The 21,370-nt window shown below is 43.1% G+C and overlaps 1 protein-coding gene across 4 annotated transcripts in view; it reads left to right on the forward strand.

Annotated features, from left to right (window-relative positions):
• KLHL36 (kelch like family member 36) overlaps window positions 1-18,854 on the forward strand; it is a 33,985-nt gene extending 15,131 nt beyond the window's left edge. For all 4 annotated transcript variants that reach the window (XM_073308085.1, XM_073308082.1, XM_073308083.1 and 1 more), the window contains 3 exons: window positions 4,687-5,760; window positions 6,902-7,059; window positions 15,384-18,854. In XM_073308085.1, coding sequence (XP_073164186.1) covers window positions 4,687-5,760; window positions 6,902-7,059; window positions 15,384-15,939 — 1,788 coding nt within the window. In that variant the 3' untranslated portion in view covers window positions 15,940-18,854. The remainder of the gene's footprint in view (window positions 1-4,686; window positions 5,761-6,901; window positions 7,060-15,383) is intronic.
• Window positions 18,855-21,370: the final 2,516 nt, after the last annotated feature.

Here is a 21,370-nt window from a genome sequence, read left to right on the forward strand (position 1 = left end):
TGACATTACTTATGTCTGCTTTTGAAAAATGCTTTCATAGAATCATAGAATATCAGGGTTGGAAGGGACCTCAGGAGGTCATCTAGTCCAACCCCCTGCTCAAAGCAGGACCTATCCCCAATTAAATCATCCCAGCCAGGGCTTTGTCAAGCCTGACCTTAAAAACTTCGAAGGAAGGAGATTCCACCACCTCCCTAGGTAACGCATTCCAGTGTTTCACCACCCTCCTAGTGAAAAAGTTTTTCCTAATATCCAACCTAAATCTCCCGCACTGCAACTTGAGACCATTACTCCTCGTTCTGTCATCTGCTACCACGGAGAACAGTCTAGATCCATCCTCTTTGGAACCCCCTTTCAGGTAGTTGAAAGCAGCTATCAAATCCCCCCTCATTCTTCTCTTCCGTAGACTAAACATCCCCAGTTCCCTCAGCCTCTCCTCATAAGTCATGTGTTCCAGACCCCTAACCATTTTTGTTGCCCTCCGCTGGACTCTTTCCAATTTTTCCACATCCTTCTTGTAGTATGGGGCCCAAAACTGGACACAGTACTCCAGATGAGGCCTCACCAGTGTCGAATAGAGGGGAACGATCACGTCCCTCAATCTGCTGGCAATGCCCCTACTTATACATCCCAAAATGCCATTGGCCTTCTTGACAACAAGGGCACACTGTTGACTCATATCCAGTTTCTCGTCCACTGTAACCCCTAGGTTACTGGAACACATGAGTTATGAGGAGAGGCTGAGGGAGCTGGCATTGTTTAGCCTGCAGAAGAGAAGAATGAGGGGGGATTTGATAGCTGCTTTCAACTACCTGAAAGGGGGTTCCAAAGAGGATGGCTCTAGACTGTTCTCAATGGTAGCAGATGACAGAACGAGGAGTAATGGTCTCAAGTTGCAGTGGGGGAGGTTTAGGTTGGATATTAGGAAAAACTTTTTCACTAAGAGGGTGGTGAAACACTGGAATGCGTTACCTAGGGAGGTGGTAGAATCTCCTTCCTTAGAGGTTTTTAAGGTCAGGCTTGACAAAGCCCTGGCTGGGATGATTTAACTGGGAATTGGTCCTGCTTCGAGCAGGGGGTTGGACTAGATGACCTTCAGAGGTCCCTTCCAACCCTGATATTCTATGATTCTATGATTCTAGGTCCTTTTCTGCAGAACTGCTGCTGAGCCATTCGGTCCCTAGTCTGTAGCGGTGCATTGGATTCTTCCACCCTAAGTACAGGATTCTGCACTTGTCCTTGTTGAACCTCATCAGATTTCTTTTGGCCCAATCCTCCAATTTGTCTAGGTCCCTCTATATCCTATCCCTACCCTCCAGTGTATCTACCTCTCCTCCCAGTTTAGTGTCATCAGCAAATTTGCTGAGGGTGCAATCCACACCATCCTCCAGATCATTTATGAAGATATTGAACAAAACCGGCCCCAGGACCGACCCTTGGGGCACTCCGCTTGATACCAGCTGCCAACTAGACATGGAGCCATTGATCACTACCCGTTGAGCCTGACAATCTAGCCAGCTTTCTATCCACCTTATCGTCCATTCATCCAGCCCATACTTCTTTAACTTGCTGGCAAGAATACTGTGGGAGACAGTGTCAAAAGCTTTGCTAAAGTCAAGGAACAACACGTCCACTGCTTTCCCTTCATCCACAGAACCAGTTATCTCGTCATAGAAGGCAATTAGATTAGTCAGGCATGACTTGCTCTTGGTGAATCCATGCTGACTGTTCCTGATCACTTTCCTCTCCTCTAAGTGCTTCAGGATTGATTCCTTGAGGACCTGCTCCATGATTTTTCCAGCGACTGAGGTGAAGCTGACTGGCCTGTAGTTCCCAGGATCCTCCTTCTCCCCTTTTTTTAAAGATGGGCACTACATTAGCCTTTTTCCAGTCGTCCGGGACTTCCCCCGATCACCATGAGTTTTCAAAGATAATGGCCAATGGCTCTGCAATCACATCCGCCAACTCCTTTAGCACTCTCGGATGCAACGCATCCGGCCCCATGGACTTGTGCACATCCAGCTTTTCTAAATAGTCCCAAACCACTTCTTTCTCCACAGAGGGCTGTTCACCTCCTCTCCATGCTATGCTGCCCAGTGCAGTAGTCTGGGAGCTGACCTTGTTCGTGAAGACAGAGGCAAAAAAAGCATTGAGTACATTAGCTTTTTCCATATCCTCTGTCACTAGGTTGCCTCCCTCATTCAGTAAGGGGCCCACACTTTCCTTGATTGTCTTCTTGTTGCTAACATACCTGAAGAAACCCTTCTTGTTACTCTTAACATCTCATTATCTTTAACAAAGATAAAAACTTCTTAAAGTTTTAAATACATTCCATTTGTCATTGGGGGTTAACCTTGAAGTCTGCTGACAGCATTTTAACATTTCTATCATTAATGAGACCCTTTCAGTGCTATTTTTGTTATTTATTACTGGTATTATAGTAGTGCCTGAAGACCTTGACTGAGATCAGGGCCCCATGATGCTGGGTCCTGTGCAAACACATAATTCCTGCCCCGAGGAACTTAAATTCGTAGACCATGTCTACATGGGGGACAATTTTAATAATTTAAGATGCAAATTTAAACCGACAGGGTTCTATTGGTATAATCCCCTCATTCCCTGTGTGAACACTCTTATTCCAATAGAACAGTGTATTTTTTTATGTTGCCTAAGAAAGGTTTGAAGATAAACCTAAAAAAGCCACTCTTACACCAGAAAATGTGTGTCCACATGACAAGTTTATAGCTATAAACTTATCAATATAACTGGTAAAACTTCCCCAATTTAGGGATGCTTATTTGAATTTTCTCTAATCCGTTGCAGCACAGTTCCATCTCCGATATAGTGCTACAGTGTAGGTAGGGGCATGGTCACGGGGCAGAATCCCATCCATAGAAGCTTTCACAACCTTGATGTAACCGTCTCTACATCTATAATGGTTTATATTGGTCTAGCATTTGACAGACCATGTACCACATTCTAGACTTCTGATATATAATATGGAACAATTAAAAATGAAAACTACCTTAGCTTCTGGATGATCGCAACAGTCAGTTGGGAATGGGTTACCATCATGCTAGGTGACTCTAAACATGGATGAACAGTATTATTATTTGAGTGCAGATGGTGTGCGTTGGACCTGTATGGAGAGGAAGACACAATCGGTGCCTCAAGGAGTTTACAAATGAGCCATCCTGCCAAGATTTACCATAGCAATAGCTTTACGTAAGTCTTGGCAGGTGACTGCTGAAATCGGACACAAACCCAGCATGACAATTATTATACATGGGTTGAATGACCAACTGCAGGCATTGCTGTATGAACATTGTCTACTCCCAATATATATTATATACCTCGTAGGTTACTTTGGGGCACGAATCAGGAGGGGGGGGTTCCAGACATAAGCAGATGTTTGGAAGAAAGTGGGAAGAGCAGAGTGGGAGTCAGTTAGGCCGGGTCTATACTACAGACTTTTGCCAGCATAGATCTGTTGGTCAGGGTATGATGAGATGCGATTTGTGACTAACAGAACTGTGCTGGTAAATGTGCTTAGTGTAGACACAGTTATACCAGCAATTCAGCGTATTTCACTCGGGGTGGCTGGAGTAAGCTGTCCACATGAGTAGTGTTCTGTTGGTATACTATAAGAGTACTTTTCTGGTATAGTTGTACCAGTAATGGGAACCTGGCCCTATAAATGTTTCATTCAAGAAGAAGGTTTAGATACAGCATTGGCCGAGTAGGAGGAAATGATGGCAGAAATGTACCGTAGGAAAAGGTGAAGTTATGTAGTTTCTTGAAAGTAAGAAGAAGCTTGTGCTTCAAGTTCACGTTTTTTGCCAGGGCTGACTACGCCAAATTGGCATGTAAATTGAACCCAGAGTAAAAAAATGTTTTCTTTCCTTATATACTATACCTGGTGAAAGAGTATCTGCTCTTCTGTGAGGATGAACACTTCATCTACTGAAGGAAGCTGCTGTCTGATATCATTTCTAAGGACATAAGAATGGCCATATAGCATCAGACAAATGGTCCATATAGCCCAGTATCCTGTCTTCTGGCAATAGCCAATGACCGGTGCTTCAGATGGACTGAACAGAACAGTGCAATTATCAAGTGATCTGTCTTCTGTCATGCAGTCCCAGCTTCTGGCAGTTTGAGGTTTAGGGACACCTGGAGCATGGGGTCGTATCCCTGACCATCTTGGCTAATAGCCATTGATGGACCTATCCGCCATGAACTTTTCTAATTTTTTTTTTTTTTTAACCCAGTGATAATTTTGGCCTTCACAGCATCCCCTAGTAATCAGCACCACAGGCTGACCGTGCATTGTATGAAGTACTTATGTTTGTTTTAAAGCTGCTGCCTATTAATCTCATTGAGTGACCCATCATTCGTTTATGTGAAGGGGTAAATAAGACTTCCTTTTTCACTTTCTCCACACCGTTTATGATTTTATAGACCTCTATTACACCCCCCACACTCATCTCTTTTCTAAGATGAACAGTCCTAGTCTTTTTAATCTCTCCTCAGATGGAAGCTGTTCTATACCCCTAATCATTTGTTGCCCTTCTCTGACCTTTTCCATTTCTAATACATCTTTTTTGAGATAGGATGGCCAGAACTGCATGCAGTATTCAAGGTGTGAGCCTACATGGATTTATATAGTGAAATTCTTTATTTCAGGTGTACAGATGGGCTGACCACTCTAGTCTAGTCCTTCAGAGTCTGAATGAGCAGAGACACCAAGGACTTTTCTGTGATATTATTCTGGTGGTGGATGAACAAAGAGTCCCTGCCCACCGGAATCTTCTGGCTGTTTGCAGTGACTACTTCAATTCCATGTTCACCATTGGCATGCGAGAGGCCTATCAAAAAGAGGTTGAACTATTTGGAGCCTCTTACATTGGTCTCAAAGCTGTGGTGGATTTCCTATATGGAAGTGAGCTGTCCTTAGATGGTGGCAACATTGATTATGTGCTGGAAACAGCTCACCTGCTGCAGATCTGGAAGGTGGTTGACTTCTGTTGTGAGTATCTCGAAAATGAGGTCAGCGAGGAGAACTACCTGTACCTTCAAGAGCTGGCCTCTATTTACAACCTGAAACGCCTGGACTCCTACATCGACTCTTTTATCCTGCAGAACTTTGGCACGCTCTCTTTCACGCCTAACTTCCTGCAGAACATTTCCATTCAAAAACTCTGCCAGTATCTGGGGAGCAGCAACGTGCAGCAGGAATGTGAGCATGACTTGCTGCAGGCTGCCTTGCAGTGGCTGACACAATACCCGGAAAGAGAAAACGAGGCTTACCAGGTACTGGACAACATTCATTTTCCCTTGATACCGAAGAGTGACCTCCTCCATCGAGTCAAGCCTGCTGTCTGCTCTCTTCTCCCAAAGGAAGCAAACTGTGAGGGGTTTATAGAAGAAGCGGTGAACTATCATAACAACGTCACAGCCCAGCCAGTGCTCCAGAACAAGCGGACGGCTTTGCGTACAAACGAAGAGAGGCTCCTCTTTGTGGGTGGGGAGGTTTCGGAACGGTGCCTGGAGTTAAGTGATGATACCTGCTTCCTGGACACCAACAAGGGGCAATGGATAACAGAAACGCCACTCCCAGCCAGGCGAAGTCATCACTGTGTTGCAGTGCTGGGAGGTTTCATCTTCATAGCTGGAGGCAGCTTTTCAAGAGACAATGGAGGGGATGCAGCTTCAAATCTTCTATATAGGTATGATCCCCGCTGTAACCAGTGGATAAAGGTGAGACTCAAGCTGTATTACATCTCATTCTTTTAAAGTTCTTAATGTTTATTTTTATCTTTGTTGGTGGAAGAACACTCGTGGTGGGCACTAAAATATACCCCCATATTTATGTTTGAAATCGTCAAACACCCCTCTCAGTAGAAACAGCTAATTGGATAACTGCTGTGAATATTGTAGTTACACCGGTAGTGAAAGATTATGACATTTCAAAAATTGGTAGGGATGGGGGGGCCAGATTTTCCACACCTAACCTGCTTAGACCCTTTTGAAAATTTCATTTGGCACCCATCCACATCTTTAGGTGCCAAAGCACCTATGAAAATCTGGCCCAAAGTGCTGTGCAAGGACCACTATGCAAGATTTTAATGCCATACAGGGATCAGAATAATTAAAGATGGAAAACATCTATTGGATCGAGTCTTTCCCCTTCCATGTCTGAGTAGAGAACCCCCTCCCTCCCAATATTAAACCGATACTACATTTTGGACTGATCTTCCCATTCTTTGTATACTCAGAACCCCCTGGGGTTCAGTGTTTGAGCTGATCGCAGTTTGAGCTGATCTCTGGGCGCACAGGCTATTGCGAGATGAGCCGTGTGTCACTAAGGTATAGAGTGGTTTGTCTCTTTGGCTTATCTGCACTTGGAGCTAGGGGTGTGATTTCCAGCTTGCGTAGACATACTTGTGCTAGCTTTTATCAAGCTAGCTAAAAATAGTCGTGTAGCCGCAGTAGCACGGGCAGCAACTAGTTGCCCCAAGTGCACATCCATGCAGTCCAGGTGGGTTTGCACCCAAGGCAGCTAGGCCATGCCGTTGCCCGTGCTGCCACAGCTATGCTACTATTTTTAGCATGCAAGCTCGAAGAGAGCTAGCGTGAGTATGTCTACGCAAGCTGGGAATCGCACCCTTAGCTCCAAGGGTAGCTACAGCTTTAGATGCTTTCCATTATCCCTCTGTGACCTTTAACTTCAATGCTAATGTATCGTGCCTCAGAAGAGCAAAGTTTTATTGTTGTCTTAATATGTATGGCAAACACAAATAGCAGCCCTTTTTAAAACTCATTGGAGGAAACAAATCTTCTCAAACTTACTTACTGATTGTTTGAGGATGTCGGTATTTTATTTTATTTTATTTTGCAGGTTGCCTCCATGAGACAACGACGAGTAGATTTCTACCTTGCAGCCATTGCAGATATGCTGGTAGCTGTTGGTGGGAGGAATGAAAATGGGGCTCTTTCTTCAGCTGAGACCTATAGCCCTCAAAAAGACACCTGGTCTTATATAGCAGGTTTGCCAAGGTAACAATGGTCTGTTTAGAAAACCATGTTTTCCTTAAAGAAAAGAACTCTCCAAGATCCACTGTGTTCAGTCCTATATGTGAGTATCCTGGGAGGGGAAAAAGAGGAATAATCTTAGCCCATGATATCCAAGCAGCTGTCTCCTCAAGGCCATGAATTTGAGATCCACTGGGGTTGTCTTTGGCCTCCAGCTTGAGGTTACTGCTGTAACAGGGCAAGGAAAAGGGCCTTCTCCTTTCATGTTCTGTGTTTGTAGACTCTTTCCTGAGGTTGGTCTCAGTGGAATCCCTTCAGATTGTTTAGATCTTTGTGCAAGGCGTTATTTGTGTGGGTACCTTTAGCACCATGTATTTTGTGTCCTCTATTTTGGGCTTTTTGCCACCTGCTCTTCCTTGCAGGTATTTTTATGCCGGCTGCTTGGACACGTACCAATATGGAGAGATCCAGGCATAGATGATGTGCCACAGGTGTGCAGTCCAAGTTAAAACTTAGCTGTTTCACTTTCGAGGATGCTTTAATTGTACCGTAAGCACCATTAACACTCGCTTTTACTTATATCCCAAACCGATACCTAGAACTTCAGGGTGGTGACCTTTTGGAGGCGGTGGTAGTGAGATCTTTCCCACTGGTGTGGTGGCCGTTCATTTGGATATGCGTTGGCAAATGCCCGTTCAGATGTTGTCATGATACTGCATGAGTCTTTGAGGTTCGTAAAGGTAGCTGCTGCTCATGTTGTGCTACCAGAGGACACAGCAGCCTGTGATTGCAGCGGTCACGTTTGCTTGGTGGTTGTTAGGTGGTATCTCCAATAGAACGCTTCAGAGTCTACTTTGCCTAGAATTCGTGGTGTGTTTCTTATTCTCTGATGCTAACCGTTCAGCCAAATTTCAGAGTCCTAGACAGCTAGTGTGGACATGGATGGCAGAGAGGACTCCTTTTTCCAGTTCTGTGTGGGACATGTGAATATGTAAATAAGTAAATATGTGAATAAGTGTAGCTATGTGAATATAACCTGGACCAACCACAGGGCTCAGTGCTCCTGAGAAGGAAGAGGCAGAGATTCTTCTGCACGTGTATGCGGGTCTGGCCATTGAGATTAAACACCATCAAATCCCCCAGCCTCCTGGGTATGGGGGAGAGGTTTCTGCACAAGTGAGAGTTAACGGCCTAACTGCCATTTGTGCTATGGAAAGCCACCCCCTAGAGCACATGTGGATGACATTTTAATACAGTTGTGGACAGTCCTACCCACACCCTCCCCTTTACGGTCAAATAATGTTCCTGTGGCAACAACAGCAATTACTGTTATGTGTAAGTGACGTTCTGCAAGTACGTTAATATTGCTGTCTCTTTTTGACCTGAGTGGCTAGTCAAAGTTTTGCAGGCTTGGGAATGTTCCAGGTGGAAGTAGAAATTGGTGGAGTCTGGTGTTTTCTTTGCGGTTTTGTTACATTACAAAAAGAATGAACAAAGTGAGGTCTCTCTGAATGCAGAAGGAAACAAATAGCAGGAAACAGCTTCTTTTGCTCAGCACCAAGAGCGCTCTTTTTAGTCTGCCCCTCTGGCCCAGAAAACCTTTCCTCAGGGTCACCCACTAGGCTCTCAGCTGCTTTTTAGGTGAGCGCGCTCTCTCTCCTTCCCTCTGTCTTTCCCAGTTTTTCTGTTCTGACTTCCCACACTCCCCCCCACACCCAAAACAATACTCAGCCAAAAGCTCCTGGACAGGTTCCCATGCAGTTTTTGCCTTATGGGAGGGTTTTAACTCAACCCATAACAAGGTTCCATCCAGCTCAGAACAATATATTTGTATCTGTGTCTTAATGGAAATTTAGCAGCTGGAAAATAAGGAGGTCTGGCAGGATTCAATATAAATCAATGGCTGTTGGTAAACCTTGATTTCAGCTGGTGCTGAAATCAACAAAAATCCATCAGTAACAGTCAGCCTGAGTGAAGCCTCCCACCCCTTTCCTTGCCCTGCACCTTGTGCTTACAGACGGCTCCATGTACAGCCTTGGGGCTGGTGAAACTGGATCCCTGTAAGCACAAGATGAGGGGAAGACTGCGGTCCTGGTGGGGCAGGGCAGAGACTGGCGGCTAGGGCTGTGAGGAGGAGGAGGAGGAGCCTCCAGCTGTAGGGGAAGTCACCCTGCTGTTGAATGGCTCCTGCCTGGGGATGGAGCCATTCAGCAGTGGGGTGGTCTGCCTCATCACTGAGGGCTTGTCGTCCTCCTCACAGTCCAAGCCGGGGGTCTCCACACGGCTGGGTCAGGACCACAGCCTTCCCCACACCTTGCAGCTGGATATTCTGGGCCCCACAGCTGTGCAGGGAGCCCCTTGCAGCCTTGCTGTCATCGCCACCTTAACTCTTCCCCCACTCTTATTTTCCCACAACTGTAAAACTTAAAATAAAAGAAATCCTATATTAATCATTGAAACGGCCAAAAACAAAAATTGAATTCTGCCTAGCCTAGGAATAAGGAAGAGGAGTCACCTGCTTTCAACCAGCTGGCTTTCTCTCCACCGTGTGAGAACTTGTCCTTCAGATAAGAAGTTACTAATAGGGACTGGATAGCATTTTGCAGACATGCACAAACACTACATTGAAAGAACATTATTAAGATAGCCTCGTCAAGCACTCAAAAGTTAGCAAATGTGTGGGTTCATTCAGCCTTAATTTGGCCCCCTTGTGGATATTCATTATGATAGTAGCTAATTACATGTCCACGTACTATTTGATCACATGTTTTTTTGTGTGTATAATTTCCTGGTTTGTGGGGTGTTTTTAAAGTAAACTGAAAAAAATAGAAATTGCATTATGTGGCATCATATTGACACCCGCATGGGCTCATCAGCAGGATTTGAACCTTTAGATCTTCTGCACAGACTTCTGCCACTTGAGCTAAAGGAGTAACTGATAGCAGTAGTAGGTCGTCATCCTCTTTGTACCAACACTAGAGGGGGATCAGACGCACGCTTTGCCAGTGGGATTCACAGCTATTTGCTGACAGCAGAGGAATGGTGAGGATCTGTAATCTTGAGTTCCATTATAGGCTCTGGAGGGGAGTGTTTTCTAGTAGTTACAGATCATTGCATCTCCTCTCCCACTCCCACCCCCCCAACCATGACCCTGTCTGTCCCATCCCCTCCAATCTGACCCTGTCCCAGTCCTCTCTTTGCCTTTCCGGCTCCTTGTACCAGTCCCATTGCCCTTGCCCAGCCAGTTCTAGTTTTCCTCCTCCACGTTCCTTGTCCGATTTGTCTCTCCGCTCCCTCCCCACTCAGTCTCCAACCTCCACCCCCAGTTCCTTCTCTGTTTCTTTACTGACTCAGTGGTAGTTCTCCCTGTTTCTTTGTCAGATCGGTTTCCCGTCCTCCAAGCCCCATTTCTCCCCCAGCACACACACACTGGTTCTTACTTCCAGTCTTCTTGTCAGCCAGTTCCAGTCTCTCCCCCAGCTCCTCACCAATCTGTGTCCTGTTCCCACCCATCCCCACAACAGACTAGCTCCCAGTTTCTTTGCCCAACCAGTCCCAGTCTCCCCTGTCCCATACTCCCCTGGTTCCTAATCCCAGTATCCGTGTTCAGCCAGTTTCAATTTTTGCACACACCCTCCTGCTCTGTCAGTTTCCCACACCCCCTCCAGCCTGGCCCCACCTTGGACTGGAGCAGTAATTGCAAGGAAAGCTTCACCCCTGTAGGCCTCTATTAGAGGGCCCATGCTCAGTCACTCGGTGTGGGTGGCACATGCGTGGTCTGATCAGCAGTAGGAGCTGTGAGGGCTTGGAGCATGCTCAGCGAGGCAGAATCATTGAAGATTATAGCTGCTGAAATTGAAGAAGTGTCTCCTGGACAGGTGCAAATTATATTACATTTTTGCCAAATTTGGAAAGATTTTCCTAGATACTGCGAAACCTTGATACAAAGGCCTACTTCCCTCCCCCCCGCCATATTTTAGGTCCCAGATCTAAAGTATGGTTGTGCTCACGCTGTTGAAAGAAAAGGTTGCTAGAATTTTTGACATGAGCAAAACAAAACCTCAGCCTGGTACTTGAAAATGGCTAAACCTTTTTGCCTGATTTTTAAATTTCACCTGAGGCAGACACTTGGCATGGAAAATTTCGGCCCAAATTGTTAAAGTTTGGCAAAATTATAAGCAGCTGAAAACAGGATCTTATAATGGGAAGTGTCAGGCCACCTTAATAATATCAGGAATATTTTTGCAGGACCTGCACCGTCTAACATTGAATAATGAGCACCTGCAGCTGCCATTGACTTGGAGTTGTGTGCCCTCAGAAAATCAAGTGAAGAGTGTGCTGCTCTTCCTGTTATTATTATTTTTTTTTTTTTTAAGAGAAATCCTGAGGTTTTCTCGGAGTCGCTAGATGGCTCTACTGCAGTAGAAGCTGTAATTCATGCTGCATTGCATCAGGAGAAGGTTCTTTGAAACTGGCATGGCATCTCTGATTGACAGTGTGGCTTGAAACCGTTTCCTCCTTAACACCTCTGCTCAGCAGGTCTGACCACATTCCCTTAGACACTGTATGGCAAAATGCCTGGTGCCTTCAGTGGGAGCATGACTGGGCCTGTTCTGCTAAAACAGCTGCAGTCCTGTTGTACCCCACGTCCGTTTCAAAGGCTTAAGCAATGGTGTTTGCGCAGAATTCAAGGTGACAAAAGCTAAGTGTGTGCACACTATGTTTTGAGCCATTTGCTATGATTTCAAAGTCTGCTTGGTTTGTGTGACTGTGGACAAGCACAGTTTAAGTCAGGTTAGCTGAAACGTGACTAGACTGTTTCGGCAGATTGTCTGCTGTGTTGGAAGGTAATGATGTGATGGACAACTTGATGCTTCACAGGAATCTGCCTACAGTAGAACTCATGCTATCCAGTGAAGTTGTTCAGCAGTCAGAAGGCAGAAAGGAGAAATCTCAGGGCATTTTCCATGGCTGTGTCTATGCTAGATTTTCCAGCTGTGACTGAAGGGGGCTGTCAAATGTGGTTCCTTGCTCAGCCATTACTAAGCTCTGCTGTCCTGTTTGTTATACCAATGAAATAAAAACCAGCAGGGTCTTATTAAAGGGGAAAAGGCAAAATGCCACATTTATTGTGAATTCAGAAAGAATCCTAGTAAGCAGTTAGTTATAGCTATAACATTCCATTCAATTTCATATTCTCACACACACACACACACATGTTCTGCAAGGTTGTTATCATACTTACCAGCCTTAGAGGACGTGAGGAGGGAGCAGGGCCTTGTCAGATGCTCATCTGATGCTCCTGGAAGTTGGTTTCCAGAATCAGACCCCAAAGTTCTCACTTTCTAGAGTCCATTTTTATTGGAATTTCTTCCTATGCCAGTCTATGGGAATTGCTTCATCATGCTGTTGCTATATCGATCAGCAGATGTCACATTCCTGACGGCTCCGTGCTGCCAGATGTTATCTTGTTCTTTTGTTCTCCTATTCTTGAGGCTGTTGGGTGGATTCCAGTCTGCCCTCCAGGGGGGCGGGGGGGGTGTCCTCTGGTTATTTCCACTTGACGCTTTCTTCAGCCGATGGACACTGGATTCTTAGGCTGGCACCTCCCTGATCATTCAGTTATTATCCACACCAAGCATCCATCCACATACATCCTCTATCTCTATTTTAATCACGATTGTTAACAAAGCGAGATGAATACAACAAAAGGACAGGGAATCTCTGGGTGCTGTTTCTTTTGTTACAGAGCATTGCTTTGAGCCTCTCTCTCTGTGAGTAGTTGTTGTTACAAAGAATTGCTTTGAGAACAGACTCTGTCTTCGAATGTACTAACATAATTAGCAGCTTGCAAGTTTCACACATAGGGGGAGAGAAACAGCACCAAAAACCAAGAGACCTCTTAATTAGTAATACCTTGGAATTTAAACTATGGGGAATCACTCATTTGTGATTTTAATATAGAACTTCTTTAACATGATCCAACATGTTGGTTTAGGTAAAAGTCAGCTGAGTTCACTCAGTGTCAGTAGAATGGTCTCTTAAAAACAATCAAAAAACCATGGTGGACTGATTTGCTGTGATGGGCGCTGATCATTGTTGATCCTGTCCACGTCAGCAGAACCACAGAATGCAACACTGGGTGTAAGGGCAGCTCATTTGGCCTGTATGGGGTTTGTTTTGTTTTGTTTTCCTTTTCAAAGCTACTGAGCACCTCCAGCTCCCGTTGTATTAAATGAGGGCAGCGGATGCTCAGCATCGTCAGTTAGTTTTGTGAGGGGGGGACATGTGTAGAGAGGACGTGGTTTCTTTGGTCTTAGCTTCTTCCACATCTGTATAGTGCCAAGGTAGTGGGCCCAAAGAGTTTGCAGTCTGTAGCTGAGAGAGAATCTTGCTGTGTGAAATAAAAACAACTCTTAGGTTCTGTCCATATTGAGTCCTGAGCATGTTTAAGCATGGTTTTAAATCATTTCACGCTAAACTGATTTAGTATGGATTCAGCTGTGATAGGGTTAGGCCTAACACTGTTTAAAATAACTAATAAAACACTGTTTAAAATAACTAAAATAACTGCTTCAGGAATGATGGTTTTTAATGGCTGTATTACAAGAATAGATGGGACTGGAGGGGTGCACGTCACCCTGTAGAAAGAAGCATGCGCTTCTGGTTTTAGACTGAGTTTACCAGCTGTCCATGTCTTTGTTACAGAGATATATGTTGGGCTCAAATGAGAGAGTAGAGAGAGCTAATCATCGCATCCTCTGCCAATTCCTTTATGGCAATCCCAGATTTCTGGTAGGAGGGAAGTGTTTTTAACTATCATCTATTTCTGCTATAGCAGAACTTATAGAAATGTTGAATTCTTATATGGCAAGAATGGGGGGAAATATAACTGTCTAAGAATTAGCTGCTTCTGAACTAGATGCATGCAGGGGTGTGTGTGTGTGTAGGGGGGTTGTTTTGTCTTTTTAGGGGGTGGTGAGTGAGAGAATTCTAATAATCTGATACTTCTATCCATCTTCAGTTCAGTTTTTTATTTAACCCACTATTTAGTTGCAACTATTCTGTAACCTTACAAACCCCCCCCCCCCCCCGCCCCCCGATTGATCTTAAACTTGAATATTTCTCTGATTGGCAAATCTAAACCAATGTTTTTCTAAATTTTGGGAATGGGAGTTCTGAGGATTGAGTTTGTGGACTATCATCGAGGACTCTCAAACTAACCAAAAATCCCCAGAAAAAAGTTACAGTTGTTGTTTGCGGTTGTGGGTACTTCTCTCTGAGGTGACTGGCTTCTGTCAGAATCCAATCCCCTTTTTTAAAAAGGGCGATAAAGCAGTTTAAGGCGTTGTTTGGAGTTGTTTTTCTATGGATGATGATGTTACCTGGCCCATGCTATGGTTAGCAAGTCCTCTCTGGCATAGAGATTTAGGGTGAGATTTTCAAAAACGCTCATCGTGGTCTAACTCTGCTTCTGTTGAAGTCAATGGGAGTTGATGTCAATGGAAGTCAAGTTAATTCAAAGCTGATTGTGGGATTTTCAAAACCACTCAGTTAGTGAGTTGTCTTTATTTTCATATAACGCCACTTTACCAATCCTAAATTTAGCACAGGCTAGACTCTCCATGAGTTACACTCCATCTCCTGGAAGCCAAAGGAACGACACTCTCAGATGATACCACTGCTCCCATAAAACCTTAATAACTACTCCTTGCCCAGCAAATCTTCCTTTCTTATTTTCCCTCCACACTTTCCTTGGGACTTTAATAGACCCAAACACTTTACTTTACTTACTTAATAATACGAGCGAGAGCAATGCTACTTCTGCTGTTGCCTGAAGCTTTTTCAGGCTGCTGAGAAAGTTGAACAAACACTACTCTTTAGTATCAGAGGGGGTAACCGTGTTAGTCTGTATCCACAAAAACAACGAGGAGTCCAGTGGCACCTTAAAGACTAACACAGATTTATTTGGGCATAAGCTTTTGTGGGTAAAAAGCCCCACTTCCTCAGATAAATGGAGTGAAAATTACAGCTGCAGGCATAAATATACTGACTTCATGTGTCAGTATATTAATGCCTGCATCTGTAATTTTCACTCCATGCATCTGAAGAAGTGGGTTTTTTACCCACAAAAGCATATGCCCAAACTACTCTTTAGTGGACCCCTGTTGAATAACTAACTAACTTTTATTATAATTTAGTTCAATTTTAAATATCACTTTTAAATGTAACAGATATGAAATAACTCGCCTTTTCACTGTATGGGCTGCACTGATATTTAACAATCACTGTTAAATATTTGCACTAGTCTGCAAAACCACTAAGTTGTTGTTGTTTGCCTATCCTAGGTTTACCTATGGGCACGCTGGCACAGTCTACAAGGAATTTGTTTATATCTCAGGGGGCCACGATTACCAAATCGGTCCCTATAGAAAAAATCTCCTTTGCTATGATTACCGCACAGATGTCTGGGAGGAAAAGCGGCCAATGATCACTGCTCGAGGGTGGCACAGCATGTGCACCTTGGAGGACAATATCTATTCCATTGGCGGTAGTGATGACAACATAGAAACCATGGCACGCTTTGACATTCTGAGCGTGGAGTCTTACAGCCCTCAGTGTAACCAGTGGACCAGAGTCTCTCCCTTGTTTCAAGCAAACAGTGAATCTGGAGTGGCAGTCTGGGAAGGCAAGATTTATATTCTTGGAGGTTATAGCTGGGAAGACACTGTCTTCTCCAAAACCGTCCAGGTGTATGACAAGGAGAAAAACAAGTGGTACAGAGGAACTGACCTTCCCAAAGCTATTGCTGGTGTGTCTGCGGGCGTCTGTGCATTGAAACCCAGAAAGGAGGACAAAAAGAAAAAGACAAAAACGAAGAAGCATCAGGATCGAGGAAGATGACACAGCTTGGGAACCTTGTAACTAATCATCTCTTTCTAATCTTCATTTTTTTTAAGAAAAGGAAAAAAAAGAAAACCGTTTCTGAAACCTTAGAGAACATGTGGTCGAACATCTTTGGGTGAGGGTCACGTGAAGGTTACTACTACTACTAAATGGTGGTGAGGTTGCAAAGGGTGCTATGCCACCCATCCCATACATTTAGGTGTAGTCTGTTACTTCTTTGGTTCTTCGCTTTTACACACTAATAGTAATAAAGGTAAAAACTTAAAAAAATTGAAAACTTCTTTTGGCTTAGAAAATTAAATGATGGGGAGGGAAAAGAGGACCAAACATCGGTTTGAAGTTACAAAGAGAAGTCTAGAAGCAGTTGCTGTTGAAAACGGATATGGATCTTGTTGTAAATCCTGATTTTTTTTTTTCATTAAATTTTAATTTACAATACGTTCTAGAGTTGTGAGTATCAGATTTCTGGTATGCATGAGTAACCATTCAAAGTATACATATACCAAGGCATCTTGGTAAGCAAATGACACTTCTGTACTCTTAAGTTTCAGAGGATATTATTAAGTGACCAAAGTGTGAGTGCTCTGGTCCAGACATGGCCATGTAACTGATCTGTGCTCAGTTTGTGAGCTCCACCAGTCTTTCCAGTGGTGCAATGGTCTACAAGATGCAGGGGAGGTGACATAACGTTTACGTCACTTGTTAATGACTAGAACTGTGCAAAACTTTCATGACAAAACCCAATACCAAGTTTGGTTTTGTTGATTTCTCCTAGTTCAGGACCAGGCTTTTTAAACCTTTCAGAGAATCTGAATGGATTTTAGGCAGAAGTTACATAGAACTTGCTCCTTACTTTAAACCAGGTGAGACAAGTAGACTTCCCTATGAGTTATTGGGGGTGGGGAAGTGAAGGTGTTGAAATCAAAAGCTCAAAATGAACTTGAGATAAACAGCAAACCCATCCTACAAAGGGCAATGGGATGGGGGAAAAAAAGTTTGCAGGAGCTGGGAACTGCTGAATTTAGCATGGGTCTAGCAGTGATGACCTCTACCAGTCAGCACAAGGGGCCATTAACAGACTCTGGATGAGAATCTAACCCCACAGTACTTGGTCAGGTGGCTGCAACACTGTTCCTCTTGGAAGAATGGGCTTAGCATGGGGAAAAGTTGTGGTGGATTCTTGGGATGCCGTTTGGGGCACAGATGACTGAACTGGTAGGAGAATCATATATTGGAGTAATATCAAGGGAATCTGACTTATGCCCATCACACTGAAGAAATTTTGATTGTAGACCCTGCCAGTGCACTTTCACACAAGACTGTTTAAAACGGCACAGGGTTAAAGTTCACCAGCAAGATTAACACAGACTAATTAATGCACAACATGTTTGTGCGGTTTAGAAATCACATCCCTGTAGAAAGAAAAAGAGTCCTTGTGGCACCTTAGTCTCTAAGGTGCCACAAGTCCTCCTTTTCTTTTTGTGAATACAGACTAACACGGCTGCTACTCTGATCCCTGTAGAGTGCATTACCCACCGTGTACAATCCTTCTGTCATTCCTTCTCCCACTGGCAGGGTTGTGTCTACTGCAAGTATTTTAAATTTGCCAACTGTCTGGCCACCCTTCAAGCATTCACTCCAGAACAGTTTACAAATGGGCCTTTTGTTTGATTTGCAAGAAGTTAAGAACCAGCCATCTCATACAGTCTCTGTAATTTTTATAACAACAATTAATAATAATTCCGTGCCACAGATTACTATTTCTCATCCCAACACAAAGCAATTTTTTAGAAATTTTTGAAACTTTTGTACTTTTATAACACATTTTGCTAATACCTAGTCTCTAGTTTGCCATATTATGTTGTTTACTATTGAAGTTCCTGCCCTAGAATTGTGGTCCTATTGTTATAGTCAGGAACTCATAATTTGTTGGCTCTTTCAGGCTTTGTGTATAGTCAGTTGTGATGCAATGCAGCTGTTAAAGCAGCATTTACATTCTCAGCATTGTCAGGTCTATAATTGTGACTATTGTAAGGCTTTGACTGGCAGTTCAGATAGTCAGACATGCTGATAAACGCTCTTTTATTGTCATTCGGTGATCCACTGAGTGGATTTCAAGAGCCTTGATTTAAAGTTCTGCTTTGGTGCTATTGATCCATTTTCTCTAAATTCCTTCCAAGTACCCCTCCATCCACAACTCCATCAGTGTGCAACATAACTGTGTACTTCAGATCTGCCTTTTTCCCTTTATCCCAAGTATAAGGGATGTCCTGCCTACTTTTTGCTACTGGGGTGTATTTGCCTCATTAATGTGAAAATTCTTCTCAGAAAATGTTGTTTGCACTATAAAAGAAAAATCATTTTCAACATCATTTGGAGTTTGGGGAATTTTGGGTCCTCTTTATCCGTTGATAGGAATCCAATTTAATTTTTTTTTTTTTTTTTTTGTATTGAAAGTGGCACCTTGTGAATAGCTGGAGTGAAAGAAAGGAAACAAATGATGCCTTGTGACACAAAAAGATTGAAGAAAATTGGCTTGAGGTATATAAGGTGTAAAAACCCTCTGGATATCTTTGGGTGTTTTTCTTAAACAATAGAAACTATTACATTTAACAAGTTACAAAAAGTCCTCTGTGTGCAGTAATGATACCTTTTACTTTGCATGAGGAAATAGTTATTTTTAATTGTTCCTAAAAAGAGATAAGGGAACGTTTTAGTTAGAACAAACCGAATAGCTGATTTAGGTATCTGCAAACTTGTTTGTTGACTGGCAACTCCTACTTCATCTTTGTACAACCCTTTTCATGTGTAAATACACAACAAAGGTGCCCCAAGACGCTTCTTTGTTTCTAATAATTGGCTGCTTTTAATATTTTTTGGTTTTTGTTTTAATTATATATGCTTGTGTGTTACATTCTTGATGTGTTTACAATTTGAAAAATAAAACATGTTAAGAATTTCAGACTTTATTCCTCTTCGTGTGAATTGTTTTACACCCTAACTGTTTTTTCTCTTTATTGATCACCTGAAAGGAAGCAATTCTTTTTGTAACTATTTCAGAGGTGGTCTCAATAGTGTGAGCACAAACTTTTTAAATTGGACAAGGTATAGCTAGTCCTACTGTGGCTCAATTAATTACATTTTTGAGGGAGTAGAAGCACACTAATTTGTATCTGGCGACTCCAAACACACCAAAAAACAGTTGATCTTGCCCCCCTTCTCAGCAAAGCATTTGATAGCCGAAACGTAGAGGACCCAGTTCAGTTTCCAATGGAGTCAAAAAGAATATTTCACTGAGTTGGATCAAGCCCTAGTGAATCCATAGTACAAAACTTAATTGGTTATGCAAAATATAAGCCCAGTACTACAAACTCTTAGTGCGGGGAGTAACCCTTATTCACATAGCACCATGGAAGTCAGGGGCTACTCAAGAGAGTCCTTGCAGCATCAGATGCTATTACAGAATATTTTGGGGGTGCACTATGCATTATTTACATAAATAATTTACACCTGTCAAAAGAATAGATTATTACTATTTATAGCTACAGTCCCTAATGGGGGTCAATACTCCTAATGAAATTGGTATCTGTCTACTTATTTGTATGGCCTACTTGGCCTCATTAAATACATATTAGGAGGATTATTGAACTATGGCACATTGCATTTTAAAGTGACTTGTAAACACAGCTTCTCCATACTGAAATACTTTGTGATAAGACTCTCACTCTATGATGTCCTGGGACCCAGTGAATTCATACTTTTTTTGTGTGTTTTCGTAAACCAGATGGGTATTTTGCCAATCAACCAGAAAAGGTTGGTTGAGGATCAGAAGGAGAGTGGAGATGTGGAAGGTAGAACATTGTGTTGTCAGAAACCTTCTGTGCCCATCGCTTTCACAGACTTAATTTGTGATCTTTGCAAATCACATAACTTCTCCTTGCCTCGGTTCCCTGCCCCCCATGGGGATAAGTAACTATTTCTTATCTCATTTTGAGAAGGCACCTAATACAAAGTGCTATAGAAGTTCAAGATTTTTATTCAAGCCAACTATTAAAATGCTCTCTTCCTTTCTTTCCCATACAAATACACCCTGGCATTACCATGTCAAGGAATTAACATCGGTAACTTCATTAGTGGTAACAAAAATGTGGGGGCACCCTGAGGAAAAGTTACACAAATCACCCCAGGTCACTATATGCTTTAGATCTTACCCCAAAATCATGCTCCAGCCAATTCCTTTAGTAACTAAACTAAAGTGTTTTTAATAAAAGAAGAGAGTTATTGAATGGTTAAAGGAATCCTATACTTTACAATTGATTTCACAATCTGTAGGGCAGGGTAAGTCTGCTGGCTTGCAGTAAGTCTCTCTGGATCACCCAAAAGATGAGGGGTCATCAGTCCTTTGTTCAAAGCTTCCTTGTTGTTAGAAATCACAGTCCAGAGAAGTGGAGCAGAATGGAAGCCAAAGATGTGATGTCACAGTCTCCTCTTTTATACTTTCAGACCATGTGCCTGTAAAGTTACTGGCAAAAAGAGGGAGTCTTAGATCACATATCTCATTGCATCCTCTGGCAGCCAATGCCTCAATTTTCTCTTAAATGTCTCCAGGAGGGGTTCACTGGGCAAGCTGAGTGTCCTTAATGAGACATCAAGCAGGCTAGCTGGCAAATCTATCTTGGGGCATCACCTAAGAAAACATGTTTGAGGTACAACACATAGCAAATATTAATAACTTCATCTACACATATAGATTTAAATAGAACAATACTTAGCAGTCTATAACTTTTCCATTCATACCTTACAAGTCATACTTTGTACAAGAACTGTGCAACAGTAGTGACACATTAGTGCAAACATGTACTTGTGGCACCTTAGAGACTAACCAATTTATTTGAGCATAAGCTTTCGTGAGCTACAGCTCACTTCATCGGATGCTGTAGCTCACGAAAGCTCATGCTCAAATAAATTGGTTAGTCTCTAAGGTGCCACAAGTCCTCCTTTTCTTTTTGCGAATACAGACTAACACGGCCGCTACTCTGAAACCAGTGTAAACATGGTCACCTTTCTTTTACAGTGTCACACCCCCTACATGCAGCAGTGGTTGCTCTTTTGATAAAGTGTTCTCATATAAGCAGCTAGAGCAAGACTAAAGGGGACCAGCGGGTGAAGCAGAAACTGAAATCAAGGACAATAATCTTCTGCCTTCTGCCTACTTCAGTCCATTCTTTTCCTACCACTTTGATCAAAAATTAGCAGTCCACACACTGTGTAAGGGCTTCATTTATCCTGTAGAACAGATGCAGTTTCCAGCATTCCACGGTGGCTTTGACGTTGTCAGGTGAATGTTGCAGCATCTCATTGAGCTGGCAATCTGTAGCTGGACAGGACTTCAGGGGGTAGAAAAGTAAACTCACAGAATGCAAATGCT

Source organism: Lepidochelys kempii, chromosome 12 (genome assembly GCF_965140285.1).
Source record: "Lepidochelys kempii isolate rLepKem1 chromosome 12, rLepKem1.hap1, whole genome shotgun sequence".
NCBI lineage: Eukaryota > Metazoa > Chordata > Testudines > Cheloniidae > Lepidochelys > Lepidochelys kempii.